General features: G+C 38.8%; 1 protein-coding gene across 1 annotated transcript in view; it reads left to right on the top strand.

The window, feature by feature from the left end:
* The first annotated feature begins 3,553 nt into the window (after positions 1–3,553).
* The window catches only part of ubl3a (ubiquitin-like 3a), a 65,092-nt gene continuing 52,570 nt past the window's right edge, over positions 3,554–16,075 (top strand). The window contains exon 1 of the mRNA XM_034684324.1: positions 3,554–4,239. Coding sequence (XP_034540215.1) covers positions 4,210–4,239 — 30 coding nt within the window. The 5' untranslated portion in view covers positions 3,554–4,209. The remainder of the gene's footprint in view (positions 4,240–16,075) is intronic.

Raw genomic sequence — 16,075 nt, 5'->3', positions numbered from 1 at the left:
CACATCACACCTCACTGTGTTTGTGCAGGCATGCTTACGCCTTTGTGTGTATGTGTGTGTGTGTGTGTGTGCGTCAGACCCCCCCCCCCCCACTCTCTTTATGGTGGGGAGATTAGGTGGTTAATCCAGTAGATCTCAAAAAAAGCCACTCCTGATGCCACAATGGATTTCACTCAGTCCACCAGAGAGAGGACAGACCTGCTACTGATACACATCGCCACCTCTGACGGAAACAGAGCCCACACACACACACACACACACACACACACACACACACACACACACACACACACACACACACACACACACACACACACACACACAGAAACAGGCACACATAAAGTAGAGTACTTCACCAAGGGCAGGATATTATATTACATACATATTAGATGCATGCTATAAATAACACCACAACTATATTGAACTAATATAATAAAACTGTCAAGTCTTGTTTTAACGGTAATAACACTAAAAGTCATCTTTAATATACGTTACTGTGCCTACATGTGATTCAGTGTTCCTCCACACTATCATTAAGACATGTCAGGATTCACTACACTCTTCACTACAGCGCATCCTGCTCACTGATTGGCTTATTTATTGATTGGTTCAGCACAGAGGATGAGCATTATCCTGTGATCAATTCTAATGAACAGGCCTGATTCATCACTGCTTGCTTTCAAGTTCAAGTTTTGAGGTAAAGACATTAAATCTATGATTCTGTGTGATCAGGGAATCTGCAGACCCTGACCTCTGACCTTTCCGAGAGGTGACAGGCCAAAGAAGTTTTACCTCCAGCAAATTATAAGGATGGGATTCCTCCACAAAGTTGAGACTAAGATCTGTGTTAGGTGTTCAGGTGTGGTGTGTTAATACAATTAATTCCGCATTCCTTCAAAGATTAATTATGATTAATGCCCTCCTTCTCCTAAAAGCTCCCACTGGTTTTCCACGCCCACTCCCCTTTCAGTAAGAGGACAACTCCCTCCACATCCGCCCATCCCTCCATGCCTTTCACAAGAGGTGTGTGTGCGGTCCCTCTCCCACTGATCCTTACTTCAGACTCCTCTCTGTTTAAGCCCCGAGCTGTGGGCTGCCGCCATGTTCTTAGAGAAGCTGCATCACGCAGCACAATGAGGGAAGTTAAACCCGGATATGAAAGGGTTTTGATTTCAAAATAAAATCAGTAATTAATTTGTCATTGTGCAGGGGATATTTTATTTATTTTTCAAATGTGTGGAATTGTATTAATCAATATTCTATTAACTTACTATTCTATTTCTAATTTTTTTATATACATTTTACTTTTTCTAATTTAAAAACATTTCCAACACCTGCTAAGTAAAATATGAGCATAAACAGTGTCTGGCAGTTATAGGATTTTTAAAAAAATTTTGTTATTTTTTGGCACTTAAGATAAGATAGGATATACTTTATTTGTGCCCCGTTGGTTGAAATTTCTTTTGTTACAGCAGCTTACAACACAGGACAGGGGAATACAACAATGTACTAACATAGTTAAAAAATATAATAACAGTAATAATAGTAATGACAAGGGTAAAATAAAATAAAATAAAATAAAATAGAACAAAATAAATTAAAAATAAAATAAAATATGGAAACTATTCCAGATATATACACACTATGTACACTTCTATCTGATAAATAGATAAGGTAAGTTATTGCATGATAAAAATTGCACCAGGTTATTTAAAAACAAACATACACAGTATGAAGAACAGTGGGATTCAGATGGATACAGTAGTTATTTGTGAATGTGCCAACTTATTCAAATTCTCTTCTCTGGACGAGCACCCTTGAGGTCATGCTTTCATGTGTCCTCACCTGTACAGGCAATTTGTTAAGTGTTCTTAAACTTAAGACTCACCTTTTTTAATCTGGCTTTTAACTTGGAGTCATTTCCTTTAGTCCTGGACTGCATTATTACAATTATGACCATTGTTTAAACATCATTTCTATTTATTTTAATTAATTATATCTCATTTTATTATACTTTACTTAGTATTTATTTTTTCTGGTATTTATCTGATTTTATTTTATTGATTTTATTATAATGATTTTATTGATTTTATTTTATTTGATCATCATGATTTTGTTTGTAAGTACTTAACATCCCTTTCCTTTCCACTTTTACCTATGACTGTGGTTTTCTGTCTCTCTATTCTTTTGTGATGCTCTTTCGCCTGCATGCTTGAATGTATGAAAGGTGCTCTATAAATAAAAATGAGTTGAGTTGTTCTTCACTGAATGGGTACCCAGGAAGGCCTATTACCTCATTTAAAGGGCGCCAATTAGAGTACAGGATCGCATTTTCTACATTAGATTAGATTTATTTATGTGTTCTTGTGTCATTGTGGGGATTTTTGTAGGAGCAGGTAACGTGCAGCACTGATGTCAAAGACAAATTTCCCTAAGGGGACAATAAAGGACATCGTATCATATCGTATCGTATCGTATCGTAGATGAAGGCATTCTAGAGGGCAATTAATCATGCTAACTTAATGGACACATTAGGTTGTCTTTGCTGAATGCTACCCTGGAGACCACTTTGTCATACTTTCACACCAATGGAAGGTGAACTGAGAGGTCCATTGTCACATTTTCTTCACTGAAATGGCACTACTTCGATTACTTGACTTTTAGAGTCAGTCTAATGTAGACAATCAAGGTTTTTTTTCCTAACATACTTTATCCTCTTTTAATTGTTTTAAAAACACATTTTTATCCATGTGCTTGGAGATGTCACCTGAGTGTTTTAATCCAAATGCTTTTATTATTTTCCAGGCAGTATCACTGGCAGGTTTTCATTCTTTGTATTGTTTTGTATTTTCATATTTCTGATCGTTTAATTGTTTTAATCTTTAATATTTGTTGTTTTTAGTCTTCCAACATTCTTTTATCCAAACCTCTTGTCTTAACCCTTATTATCTTTCTTTCTGTCATTTCTTTTTGCTGTCACCTCCCTGCAGGTTATTATTTTTTACTCTTTTTCATTGTCATCCTCACATTTCTCTTTTATTGTCTTTTAGTTTATTTCCTATTTGTTAATCACTTTGAAACCCTGTATTGAAAAGTACTATATAGATAAAGAATATTATAAAAAAGCTTTCTTGTTTCTGTTTTCAAATTTTTCTTTTGGTTTGTATTTTATTGTTGTTGTTGTTGTTGTTGTGGTTGTTGTTTGTTTTCTCTTTAATTTTCACTGTGAAGTTAAGTACATTTTTTTTTGCACTTATCGGCTTTATTTAATATTCTTATTATTGCTATCATTGTTAGATTTTTGACTTGTGTATTTAAACTGCGAATTCCTATTCCATTATAATTTATATTACTTTTGTGTCTTTATTTCCTTTATTTGCATAAAATGTAAAAAAAAAAAAAAAAAAAAAATAATGAGCACAAATGATTTACTTTGACTGTAAGAAATGAAAATATCATTATAAAATAAATAAATAAAAATTTCTTGAATCTTGAGTTTTATTTTGGAAATCCACACCGGAAGTCACATGTTACACCTGTGCTCTAGCTTGACGCTGGTTGGTTGACTCAGGATGACAGCTGAGCGGGTCTCAAAGGTACAGCAGCACTGTCTGTGAATTAACAACAATCATCACAAACTCCGTGTTTCAGAGTGGGACTGCTTTCCCCGCGTGTCGCGTGTTTTCAGAGACAGACTCAGGCGCGTGAACACACCTGAGGACGTTTTCAGCGTTTTTAAGGATTTTATTCTTTTTCTCTTTTTTCACCGAGAGCAGAAAAAAAGACCCGAGTCCGGATGTGCCAGCAGTGTTTGGTTTTTCGCATGGCGTAGGCACCTTTTCTGGAGCAGCAGATCCTTCATGTGTGCAGGGTCTGAGGAGGCCCTCGGGTCGACCGCTTATCCATCTATCATTAACCCCAATCTGAGAGAATTCTCTGGAAAATGATCAACCAAATGATTGTGCAATAGAGGAAGAGAAGCGTTCAAACACGTCCTCTACCTCAGTGTTGTGACTGTGGAGAGAGAAAGAGAGGGAGAGAGAGAGAGTCACCACCAGGAATAAACTCTGCTTTTGTTTCCTGTCGAGACCCAAACGACGAGTTTTCGGAAGCTTCTACTGGGTGAAGGGGAATATTTGCGTCCCTGTGTTGTGTGTGTGTGAGAGAGAGTGTGTGTGAACCCCTCACAGGACCGGGAGAACCTTCACGATGACGGGCAGCAGCACCCCAGCGGACATGGTGAGAGCACTGACAGCTTTTTACACATCACCATTCACATGCATTCAATTACTGTTCTTATTCCCACACCATAATAAAGGTTGGCATATGATTTTAAATCACATTTAAAGTGCCACTGTGACTGTGGGCCCAGTATGCCTCTGAATGAGACCCCCACAGTTTGTAGATTCACAGACACTTTTTCTAAACTTAACAAAGTTCAACCTTTAACTTTTACATAGTATACTTTTACTATTTTACATAAAATGAAGACACTAATTGGACTTTAAATTTCTCATGATGTATTTCCTGTAGTTTCCGGCAGCCATTGGCTTCCATTGATTTCTATGAAAGTGTACCAGCAAGCTCTTCAAACATCATCTATTAGATCCCAGTTGTTCCCACAGTTTAAAGATTCCCAGTCTAGCACCCTTTAAAATTTTGGAAACATTAAGACGCTAGTTGGACTTTAGTTTCTCATTGTGTATCTCCTGTAGTTTCAGGCAGCCATTGGCTTCTATAGATTTCTATACAGCTTGAAAGTGTACCAGCAAGTTCTTCAAACATCATCTATAGATCCCAGTTGTTCCCCCAGTTTGAAGATTTCCAGGCACTTCTCCCCAACTTATTAAAATTCAACCTTTACCTCTGACATAGTAAACTTTTTACATTATGCGAAACATTAACATCATACCAGTTGGACTTCATATTTCTCATGATGTATTTCCTGTAGTTTGAGGCAGCCATTGGCTTCCATTGATTTCTATATACATTGAAAGTGTACCAGCAAGCTCTTCAAACATCGTCTATAGATCCCAGTTGTTCCCACAGTTTGAAGATTTCAAGTCACTTTTTCTAAACTTAATAAAATTCAACTTTTAACTTTTACATTGCAGAAATTTTATCAAAACATTAAGACACTAGTTGGAGTTTTTATTTCTCATGATGTATTCCCTCTAGTTTCAGGGAGCCATTGGCTTCCATTGATTTCTATGAAAGTGTACCAGCAAGCTCTTCAAACATCATCTATTAGATTCCAGTTGTTCCCACAGTTTAAAGATTCCCAGTCTAGCACCCTTTAAAATTTTGGAAACATTAAGACGCTAGTTGGACTTTAGTTTCTCATTGTGTATCTCCTGTAGTTTCAGGCAGCCATTGGCTTCTATAGATTTCTATACAGCTTGAAAGTGTACCAGCAAGTTCTTCAAACATCATGTATAGATCCCAGTTGTTCCCCCAGTTTGAAGATTTCCAGGCACTTCTCCCCAACTTATTAAAATTCAACCTTTACCTCTGACATAGTAAACTTTTTACATTATGCGAAACATTAACATCATACCAGTTGGACTTCATATTTCTCATGATGTATTTCCTGTAGTTTGAGGCAGCCATTGGCTTCCATTGATTTCTATATCCATTGAAAGTGTACCAGCAAGCTCTTCAAACACCGTCTATAGATCCCAGTTGTTCCCACAGTTTGAAGATTTCCAGTCACTCTTTCTAAACTTAATAAAATTCCACTTTTAACTTTTACATTGCAGAAATTTTATCAAAACATTAAGACACTAGTTGGAGTTTTTATTTCTCATGATGTATTTCCTGTAGTTTGAGGCAGCCATTGGCTTCCATTGATTTCTATATACATTGAAAGTGTACCAGCAAGCTCTTCAAACATCATCTATAGATCCCAGTTGTTCCCCCAGTTTGAAGATTTCCAGGCACTTCTCCCCAACTTATTAAAGTTCAACCTTTACCTCTGACATAGTAAACTTTTTACATTATGCGAAACATTAACATCATACCAGTTGGACTTCATATTTCTCATGATGTATTTCCTGTAGTTTGAGGCAGCCATTGGCTTCCATTGATTTCTATATCCATTGAAAGTGTACCAGCAAGCTCTTCAAACATCGTCTATAGATCCCAGTTGTTCCCACAGTTTGAAGATTTCCAGTCACTTTTTCTAAACTTAATAAAATTCAACTTTTAACTTTTACATTGCAGAAATTTTATCAAAACATTAAGACACTAGTAGGAGTTTTTATTTCTCATGATGTATTCCCTGTAGTTTCAGGGAGCCATTTGCTTCCATTGATATCTATATAGCTTGAAAGTGTACCAGCAAGTTCCTCAAACATCATCTATTACCAGTGGTGGACAGGCCCAGAGTAAATTTACTTTAGTACTGTACTTTTATGAGTATTGTATTTACTTGAGTATTATTTTGGGGGAACTTTTTTCATTTGAAAGACAAATATCATACTTGACACTTCATTTTTATCAGTGCTCTAGTTACTCACTACTTTGAAGGCAGCTCATGAATTTTCTTTTCTGAAATCAGATCCCAAAGACCGTAAACTGTTCATGTACTTATGTTTAGTTTGTCTCAATGGATTAGCCGTACCTTGGATGAGCTGTTGTTCATTTAGTCGTGGTAATGATGGCTATTGCTGAGAAGGATGATGTTACTCTACCTGAGCATCACGTCCATATTTTAAACCCACGTTTGAGGCTATACTTTGACTGAAGCAATGAAGCTGTGTTCTTTGTCCAACACTAACTATAGATCCAAGTTGTTCCCACAGTTTGTATATTTCAAGTCCACAGTGGGAAGGAAAGGGCACTTTTTAAAAACGTATTAAAGTTCAACTTTTACCTTTGACATAGTACACTTTTTAAATTTTGCGAAACATTAAGACACTAGTTGGACTTTTTATTTCTCATGTTGTATTTCCTGTAGTTTCAGTCAACTATTGCTTTCTTTATAGCTTGAAAGTGTACCAGCAAGCTTGTCAAACATCATCTATTACAGAAAGCATTACTTAGTGCTGTATTTAATTCATTACATTGAATTGCATGAGGATAATAATATTGTTTTGTCACGTTGGAGTGCAGAATTGATGTCTTCTACTTACAAATCTGTTGATTGAATGCCAACTGGGACCATGGGGTAATCATTTTTCACACAACAATGCCAAACGTTGGCTCAGTACATCTTCAGATTATCAGCTTTTTTTCCTTCTTCGTCATCATTCAACGTCTCCAGCCTGAAGTGATGTGAAGCTTTAAAGTTTTATATATTGGTGCACTTACTATGAAAATAAGGGGATGATACAAACACATTTAAAACAACAATTTCACTATTATTACATTTTTGCATCGTCATTCTTTGGATTCAGTTTCCGAATGTAGTCTCCTTGTATTTGAATAGCTGCTTGTAGCTGAATCAGCAGTCGGGTGCACTAGGTCTCCAGCTTTAAATAGACGCAACACAACAGATACAGTTAATCATCGTCTACTGACATTGATGCATGGCGCATTATTTGCCAAAGGGCTGATGTCTGTCAACAAAGCAGATATCGTCCGATACTGATACTGATGTTCAACCAATACATCGGTGCATCCCGGCCTTTTATTGCCTTTAGTGATAGAGTAACAGGAAGTGTTGATGAATGTACTACACAAGGAAGTGAGGAAAATAACTAATAGATTTGATGATCAAATACATTAAAAATGATAATAATGATAATGATAATAACTTACACCCTTAAGTGGTCCAAGCAAGACTAAGGAGTCTAGTACTTGATTATCCTAGTGTACTGAAGGTATTGGAAGTAAATGTCATCCAGGCTAAGTAGGTGATACATGTCTATGAACTAAAATCAAACTTTATTTACAAAGCACTTTTCATGCGATGATATTGTAACACAAAGAGCTGTACAATGTGTGCTCATAAAAATAAAATAATGAATTATTAAGCTGTAAAATAATAGTGGTAGTAATAAAATTTAATTAAAAATAAATAAATAAATAAATAAATAAATAAATAAATAATAATAATAATAATAATAATAATAATAAAATTGTTACAAAAAAATACACAAAATCTAAAATAATAATAATAATAATAATATTAATAATGATAATAATAATAATAATAATAATAATAAAATAGTTACAAAAAAATACACAAAATCTAAAATAATAATAATAATAATAATAATAATATTAATAATGATAATAATAATAATAATAATAATAATAATAATAAAATAGTTACAAAAAAATACACAGAATCTAAACAAAAAACCCCCCAAAAAAACAAAACAAAAAATAATAATAATAATAATATTAATAATAATAATAATAATAATAATAATAATAATAATAATAATAATAAAATAGTTACAAAAAAATACACAGAATCAAAAAAAAAATATCTTTCTATGATGTGTAAGTCAAAGGTAATGATGACACATCTAATACCAACCCCTGTTTTTGTATTTCCTGTGACAACATGTAGAGCTAATTGATGTTGGTTTACATGTATTTGTTCTTCTTTGAGTACACACTGACAGGTCTCACAACACCTCCTGATGTACTTTCAAAGACAGCTAAACTTTATGACCTTAAGACCGTGGTCATCATCAGGTGACTTCATCAGCTTACCCCCCCCCCCTCCCCAGACATTATCCTCTTATGACTTATGTACTTGTTGTTCACAAGTGTCCTGGTTGTGTGTTATGAACTGTCATTATAAAGATTTACGACAGCTCCTCGTGAGTGAGCTGCACCTCAAATGAAAAGGCATATCAAAAATGTTGAGTTGGGTTTACCGAGTCTCAGACGTAACACTCCCCTCTCAGACTGCCGGTCATCTTTGCTGCCTGACTGTGCTGGTTCTAAGAATACTTCATGTTCTATGTATAGAAAGGATAAAACCACGTAATGTGCCCCTCGATGCAGACACCAGCTATCCCAGCTGTGCCTGCACTCCTGCTATGTCCATGTTTAGCTGATCCCCTGAAACAGCAGGTCCATTATGCTGTCAGGATATCGGGATAATGCTGCGAGGAAGTTAGATGTGAGCCGGCCTCTATGTATACGTGGTCGTGTTGAAGCTAAAGTATCTAAGTATAGTACCTAGACTGGAATTTCCATGGATTATGGACATAATCGTGGGCTGAATCTTTCATACTCTGACCTGATATACTGCTGAAGCCAAATCCTCTTGAACACTAAAGAATATTCATAGAGAGGCTGGTGTTAAGTCACCAACTGTGTGGAAGAGTGAGGCTACATATCACCTTAAGTCAGCTTAAGTTCAGTTTACAGTTGTGTGGTGACTGTAATAGTCCTCAAAGTGTTGTACTTGAAAGAGATGCTCAGTGCCAGTATCAGTCCTCCCAGATACTGATCCAGATACCTGGACCTGTACGAGAGCCAAGACTGCTCAGGTACCAACATGTACTCGCTGTTAGTGGAAAAACACTCAGTGGTGACATTTTGCTTTGACTAACAATAAACTGCCTGAAAGCATCATGCTTGTTTTCATATGATGACTCAGCTGGACCTAGTTGATTTTTTTTTGGAGAGTTGCAATTAAGTATTGGTTCAGATAGATGCATTGACTGATATAGGAGCAGATTCCCAAGGAGGCCTATACCAATACTGGTACCACTAACAAGTATAATTTCCATACCTGATCTTGTGTTGGGACTTGTCCCCAGTTCCTTCTCCTATACCAAAAATATTGTAAATAGACATTTTTAACAGCTGTATATAGAGCTGGGCGATATTGAAAATCATATCAGTAAATATCGATAATTATCACGATAAATATCAAATCATTATTTCATTTAAATTCAAATGCAGACGTCTTTAAGCCCACCTTCCTCTTACCCTGCAACATGATTGGCTGTTCAATGCTTTTTTCTTTTTCTTCTGTCTAATGTTGGGTGGCAACCAACGTTTAAGTCACATTAGGTGGTTGGAGGGTGTAATTACAGGTTTAAATTTATCACATTTTTATCAAAAATGTGATAAATTTATATTGACAAAAATTATATCACTATAATTATAGTTATTGAATTATCGCCCAGCCCTAGCTGTAGACTGAAACTACTACTACTATTAATAGTTTTAATCATCCAGCTGGTATATCATTTATTGTTTGGGTTTTTTGGGGGGAGGGCGCATTTGATAATTGGGTACAAAGCATGTTCCTGGTACAAACCTTGTGTTACAGCCCTTGGCAAATGATGAGACGTTGAGGTCGACAGGTGCAATATATTTATTTGTCTCCAGCACGCACCGTGAAACTAAAAGCAAACAAAGAACATTCTAATTCATAAATCATCCCACACCATTACGTTTCTCGTATAAAAATATATTCACTGTGATTTAAAAACAGACATACCTCGCTTCGCCTACCAAGGGTGCAAAACATTTAAGCTTGGAGAACCATCTCGACCATGGATCACTACGAGGCCTCCCCGACTGCACACACGCCACTCGCACAGATCCCTGCCGCTGCTCTGCCCGATCACAGCTGCTGCTCCGCTGCTGATCAGCTGTGATCAGCTGTGATCCTCCGATCAGCTGATTGCGCAGAGATGCCGCCGTGCATTTAAACTCTCTGAGCAGTTCCGGGGTACCCGCCTCCAACCCGGAACATTTAACATTTAATTTTAACTTAATTTAATTGCCGTTTCTGGCCACTTACACCTTGTGAGGGGATAACACTGAAGGAATCCTGAACTAAAAGCAAGCTTTACTAGGGTTAACAGCAGCTCAGCTCACAGCCCCTACTGTGTTGCTGATTCTGTTAGAGAGTCTTAGGAACACAGATTTCTAAAATAAGCTGCACACTTCTTTCAGATGTTTTGATCATCTTTTATCCTTAACTTTAATCAAGCTAAGCTATTGAAGTGGCAGCTCAGCTCACAGCCCCTCCTGGAATAGAGCGTCTGATAAAGAGAGTCAGAGAAACACTGATTTTTAAAGTCACATTATTAGTCATTTTATTTTCTTGTTGGATGTTTTAGTTTCTGATTCTTTGATCTGAAACCAAAATGGACCCACTAGCAAATGTTAGCAGCAGCTCAGCTCACAGCCCCACCGGAATGATGTTTTTCCAAGGAGTGTCTGAGAAACAGATTTTAAAAGGATTTTGAAAAACTTTTAATGTTATTATTTTTTTTGTATATACACTAAAATAAGCTAAAGATGATCACCTAAACAAAAAGCTAAATACAAATATACTAACAAGGACCTTAACTAATGATGATGATAGCAGCAGCTCAGCTCACAGCCCCTTCCGAACTTCTGTCAGCCAAAGGATTTAAAGATATATATATTTTGTCAAATCAGACAGTTTTAATGATATAAATATTTATTTATCTAATCTTTTAAATAGATAAAAACTCTCTGCTAGCATCACACAGTTGATGCTTTTCTTTGAGCAATAATTTACCAGGGGTTACATTTATTTGGTGGTTTAATAAAGAAGTAGTCAGTGTTCGCCTTAGTACTCTTATTTCGGTTATCAATATATTTCAATATCAATACTTGGTCTTGCATTTGAGGAGTTTCTAGATACGTCCCTCCATCCTCAGACAAACTATTTCTAAGGAAATATCTGCACCTTCCTGCAGCCAGCAGAGTTTCGGTTTGAGCCTCCAGCAGCACCGCTAAAGTGTCTTTAAACAACACACTGAAATCCTGCCAGCTGGTTTAAAGCTCAGCCTGATTTGTGTTCTAAAATTTCCCTGTAGGGGAAGTATCACATTATTATCGCATCAATCATCCCCAGGGTCGTGCCTGCAGTTCACTTCTCCTACAGTTAAGAAGTAATCTTTTTTTATCTGCTAACTCTCAGGCATTGTTTTAAAACCGGCTTTCGTTCCTGCCAGAGCGTCCGTCTCCAGGCTCATGTTATTCACATGCCTGCACTGCAAACTTAAAGGTCAAATTCTGCACATTAGAAAGATGGTAAGAATTTCTGCCAGTGTAAATCTCAATAAATATGGCGTCCCTAGCTTCATGCGTTCCCGAAGGAAACACAGGGAAGTCTCATTTAACTCATCCTGTGTGGTTGGAATCAGCATTTCTCCCCTATCTTCCTCCCCTGAACTCTCTCTGCTTCTGTGTACGTCAGTGTGAACGCACACACACACACACACACACACACACTTCTGCAGGCTGTATGGAGTGGGAGTGGGAGTAGGAGGAGAGTGCGATTGCTGCTGCCAAACATTGTGGGTGAATGAATCTGAGAGAGAAAAGGAGGAAGGAATGGTCCTGCCTCTCGAGAATGGAGGATGGGAAAGGAAGGGCGAAGGATGAGGGGGGAGGAGGAGGAGGAAGAGGAGAAATTACCTCGCTCCAGGCAGAGCTCAGAAGTGCTGACAGGGATGAAATGGTATCTATGGTAACAGTGGGACGCTTTGGATGTGAGGTCTGCGTGCCCTTGTGAGCGAATGTGTGAGTATGGGGAGGGATTTTGGTGAGGGTTCACTGCAGGTATGAAAGAGAGAGAGAGAGAGAGAGAGAGAGAGAGAGAGAGAGAGAGAGAGAGAGAGAGAGAGAGAGAGAGAGAGAGAGAGAGAGAGAGAGAGAGAGAGAGAGAGAGAGAGAGAGAGAGAGAGAGAGAGAGAGAGAGAGAGAGAGAGAGAGAGAGAGAGAGAGAGAGAGAGAGAGAGATCATACAGGAGCAGCAGGAGACAAAACCCAGATGAATAAATACACAGAAAAGACCGTCTGATGCAGCAGAGGATGAATTTCAAACATCAACGCTCAAGATATGTCCCAGCAGAGCCGATAAGACACATACAAGCACACACACAGGACATGATATTCCTATCTAACACTATCCACATGTGTGTGTTGCTTGAAGCCGCCGTCTTCCTGTCCGTGGTTGAAGCAGACCTGCTCATTGATTTCCCTTTCTTTCACTGACTTGAAAATAACTCAAGAAATTAACCATGATTGATAATCAGTTAAAGCTCTCCTGTGGAGGCAACAAAAGTGCGATGAAATCAGAGCAGCTCAGGCGGTAATTCACTCAGGCACTCTGAAATCACCATTCTTCTGTCGTCAACGTCACAAATGCAAAACTCGCTGCCTGACAGCTGTAAATGATGGCCGCAGAACAGGCATGACAGGCTGCAATAATAACATAATTAAATGTTAAAAGCCCGATAAAGAGTTTCGTTGTCTAGACGTCAGCAGTTTGAGTTGTAAAGATGTCACTTTGTGTTACAGATTAATGTGTTTGACTTTCTGGAAGTTCTGCAGGAACAATTGTCACTAGAATCAATCCAGAATTTATAATACGCATGTTTCCTGTCATTTCCTGAAGTCTGAAGTTGTTGCTCTTCTAATTGTAGTTCCTGTAGTGCTGGTTTTGTAGCCTCTGATGGTGTAACAATCAAGAGGTTAAACATTTCATGCTACAGTCAATCAGTCTTTATTTCTACAGCACCAAATCACAACAAAAGTTATCTGAAGACTCTCAAAGACCCAACATCAAGACAGGATAAGATCCAGTCCCATCTTACAGACAGGACTCAGTCTGATCTCATCTTAATCCACCATGAGCAGAGCACTTTGCAGAATTTAGCAAGTTACAGTGGCAAGGACAAACTTCCTTTAACAGGCAGAAACCTCCAGCAGGACCAGACTCGTGTTAGACACACATCTGCTGAGACAGAGTTGGGGTTGGAAAGAGGGATAGAGGAGATGAAGAGGGAGAGATGATATTAGTGGGATGGATAGTAGTAGTTGTAGCAGCTGGAGTCCGGCATGTCCACAGAAGAGATCCAGAGGAACCTACGAGACAAGGGAGCTCATGGACTCCAGAAAGGTCTATGGTTAGTAACTTTAATGGGACAGGAAGAGTTAAAGGGGAGGGATAGGGCAGGTTGGAACGAGGGATAGAGGGAGATGAAGAGAGAGAGAGAGATGATAGTGGTGAGACGTATAGTAGTAGTTGTAGCGAGTCTGGCACGTCCACAGCAGCAGGACGTCCACAGCAGAGATCCAGAGGAACCTACGAGACAAGGGAGCTCAGGGACTCCAGAAAGGTCTATGGTTAGTAAATTTAATGGGACAGGAAGACTTAAAGGGGAGGGATAGGGCAGGAAGTGAAACCAAACTGGACACAGGGATCGATAATTACAAGATAAAACAGGAAACAGGAATACAACACAAGACATTGATGATTAATATACAACACAAAGAAGTTACAGCGGCAAGGACAAACTTCCTTTAACAGGCAGAACCCTTGAGCAGGACCAGACTCATGTTAGACACACATCCGCCTCAAGGACTGCTTCTAACTCAGACACTTTAAGGACATTTTCCTCATCATACTTTTGTGTTTGTAACTTTCACAAGATCATGAATGCAGCACTCGTGACAGTGTTTTCAAAGTACCGAGTCACTTCTTCAGCACTACTTAGGTAAAGACTTTTACAACCTCTTTCAAGACCCACCTGCCTGACAGCGATAAACAACAGCCATGCAACCACCAAAAGTTGTTCTTCTAAAAGATGCATAAAGCATGAGTCAATAATTTATCATGCAGTAGTAGAGCCGCTGAGTAACATTTAGCTTTTGCGGACAGATGTAACAACATGACCGTGCGTCTCCTCTCAAGGACGTGGTTTGTGAAGGCGAGCGGCCCGCGCACATCTGAGCCTGATATAATATGCAGAAATAAACACTGTGACCACTCATACACACACACACACACACACACACACACACACACACACACACACACACACACACACGCACAGACACGTGCACACTCACAACTCAAACACCCTGTCATTTGTGCAGAGCTGAGTATGTGTTAATTCTTGCTGGAGGTGGTAATCACAGTCGTGTTACTCAACTTGAACCAGGACGCACAACAGAGCTAATTAACCCTTCAGTTGCCAGGTGATGATGTTCATCCACAGAAATCAATGTTTGTTTTTATTATAAATTTTAAGTTCTGCTGAACAGGCAACAATTTGGATTAAATTGTGTCCTCTGTGAAGTCTTATTAGAAAGTTTGTAGGAGAAAAAAGAACCGTATCATTTTGCCATATCAGAATTTATTAAGCCGTACTTCCTGTTAGCTGATTTTCAAAACAACAGTGCCATCATGAGTCTCATCCAGGACCACAAAGGGAAGCTGAGTTGTCTCGTATTAATGTAGTCATGTATGTGCTTATAGGCTACACATCTACTCATAACTGTGGACGTGTGTGAGTCACTGTATCAGTATGCGGCTTAAGCGAGTTACCTCTGCCTCTCTCTGCGAAGCTGCTTTTAAATGTGGTGCTTTGACAGCAGTTAATAGTCCATTCCCGCATTGTTCAGAGTCCCCTGGGGGGGCGCACACAGACACACACAGACACACACCCACAAAGGAGCCAAAGGTCGGGGTCAGAGGCCAGCGGTGCGATGGTCGCGGATCAAAGAACAATGGGCGGGGAACCCTTGCTGCTGAAAACAGCACTCCCCTGTCCATCTTCCCACTCTTAGCTGAGCTCAGCGTTACGACGGCGAGCAGCAGGAGACAGAGAGAGGTCCGCGGGAGGTCCTCAGCCTCGGGGGCTGCCGACGGAGGCCTTTTTGATTGACGCGGTCAGAGGGGAGAGAAGAGCAGCACCAAAACAATGACGGTGCTCGTTAAATGAGGCTTGTTGGTGAATGTGTGTGCGTCGGTGATGCCATGTGTTGTGAGTTTGAGTCACAGATCGCGATTGCATCATAGCGCCTGGGTGCACGGGCTGATGTATCGACTCTGACACCGTCACGTGTCGGCCTCGGAGCGCTACGGAAAGTTCTGACAGCAAGTTGTGAAGGTGCAGGGCTGTGCTTCAGATATTTGAATGTCAGACATCTCAGGAGAGTAATGACTCTGAGTTAAAACAATGAAGACTAATCACACAACCTGAGAGATGAATAATGTGATGACTCTGGGACGCAATAATGAATAAGTGAACAGTCGTTTTGGACGCACTTTGATAGTATGAAAGGACAATTAATAAGACTTTGCTGTGAAGGTTTGTTGATCTGA

This window comes from Notolabrus celidotus, chromosome 5 (assembly GCF_009762535.1).
Source record: "Notolabrus celidotus isolate fNotCel1 chromosome 5, fNotCel1.pri, whole genome shotgun sequence".
In the NCBI taxonomy this organism is placed as follows: domain Eukaryota; kingdom Metazoa; phylum Chordata; class Actinopteri; order Labriformes; family Labridae; genus Notolabrus; species Notolabrus celidotus.
This window is presented reverse-complemented; position numbering and strand designations above follow the sequence as displayed.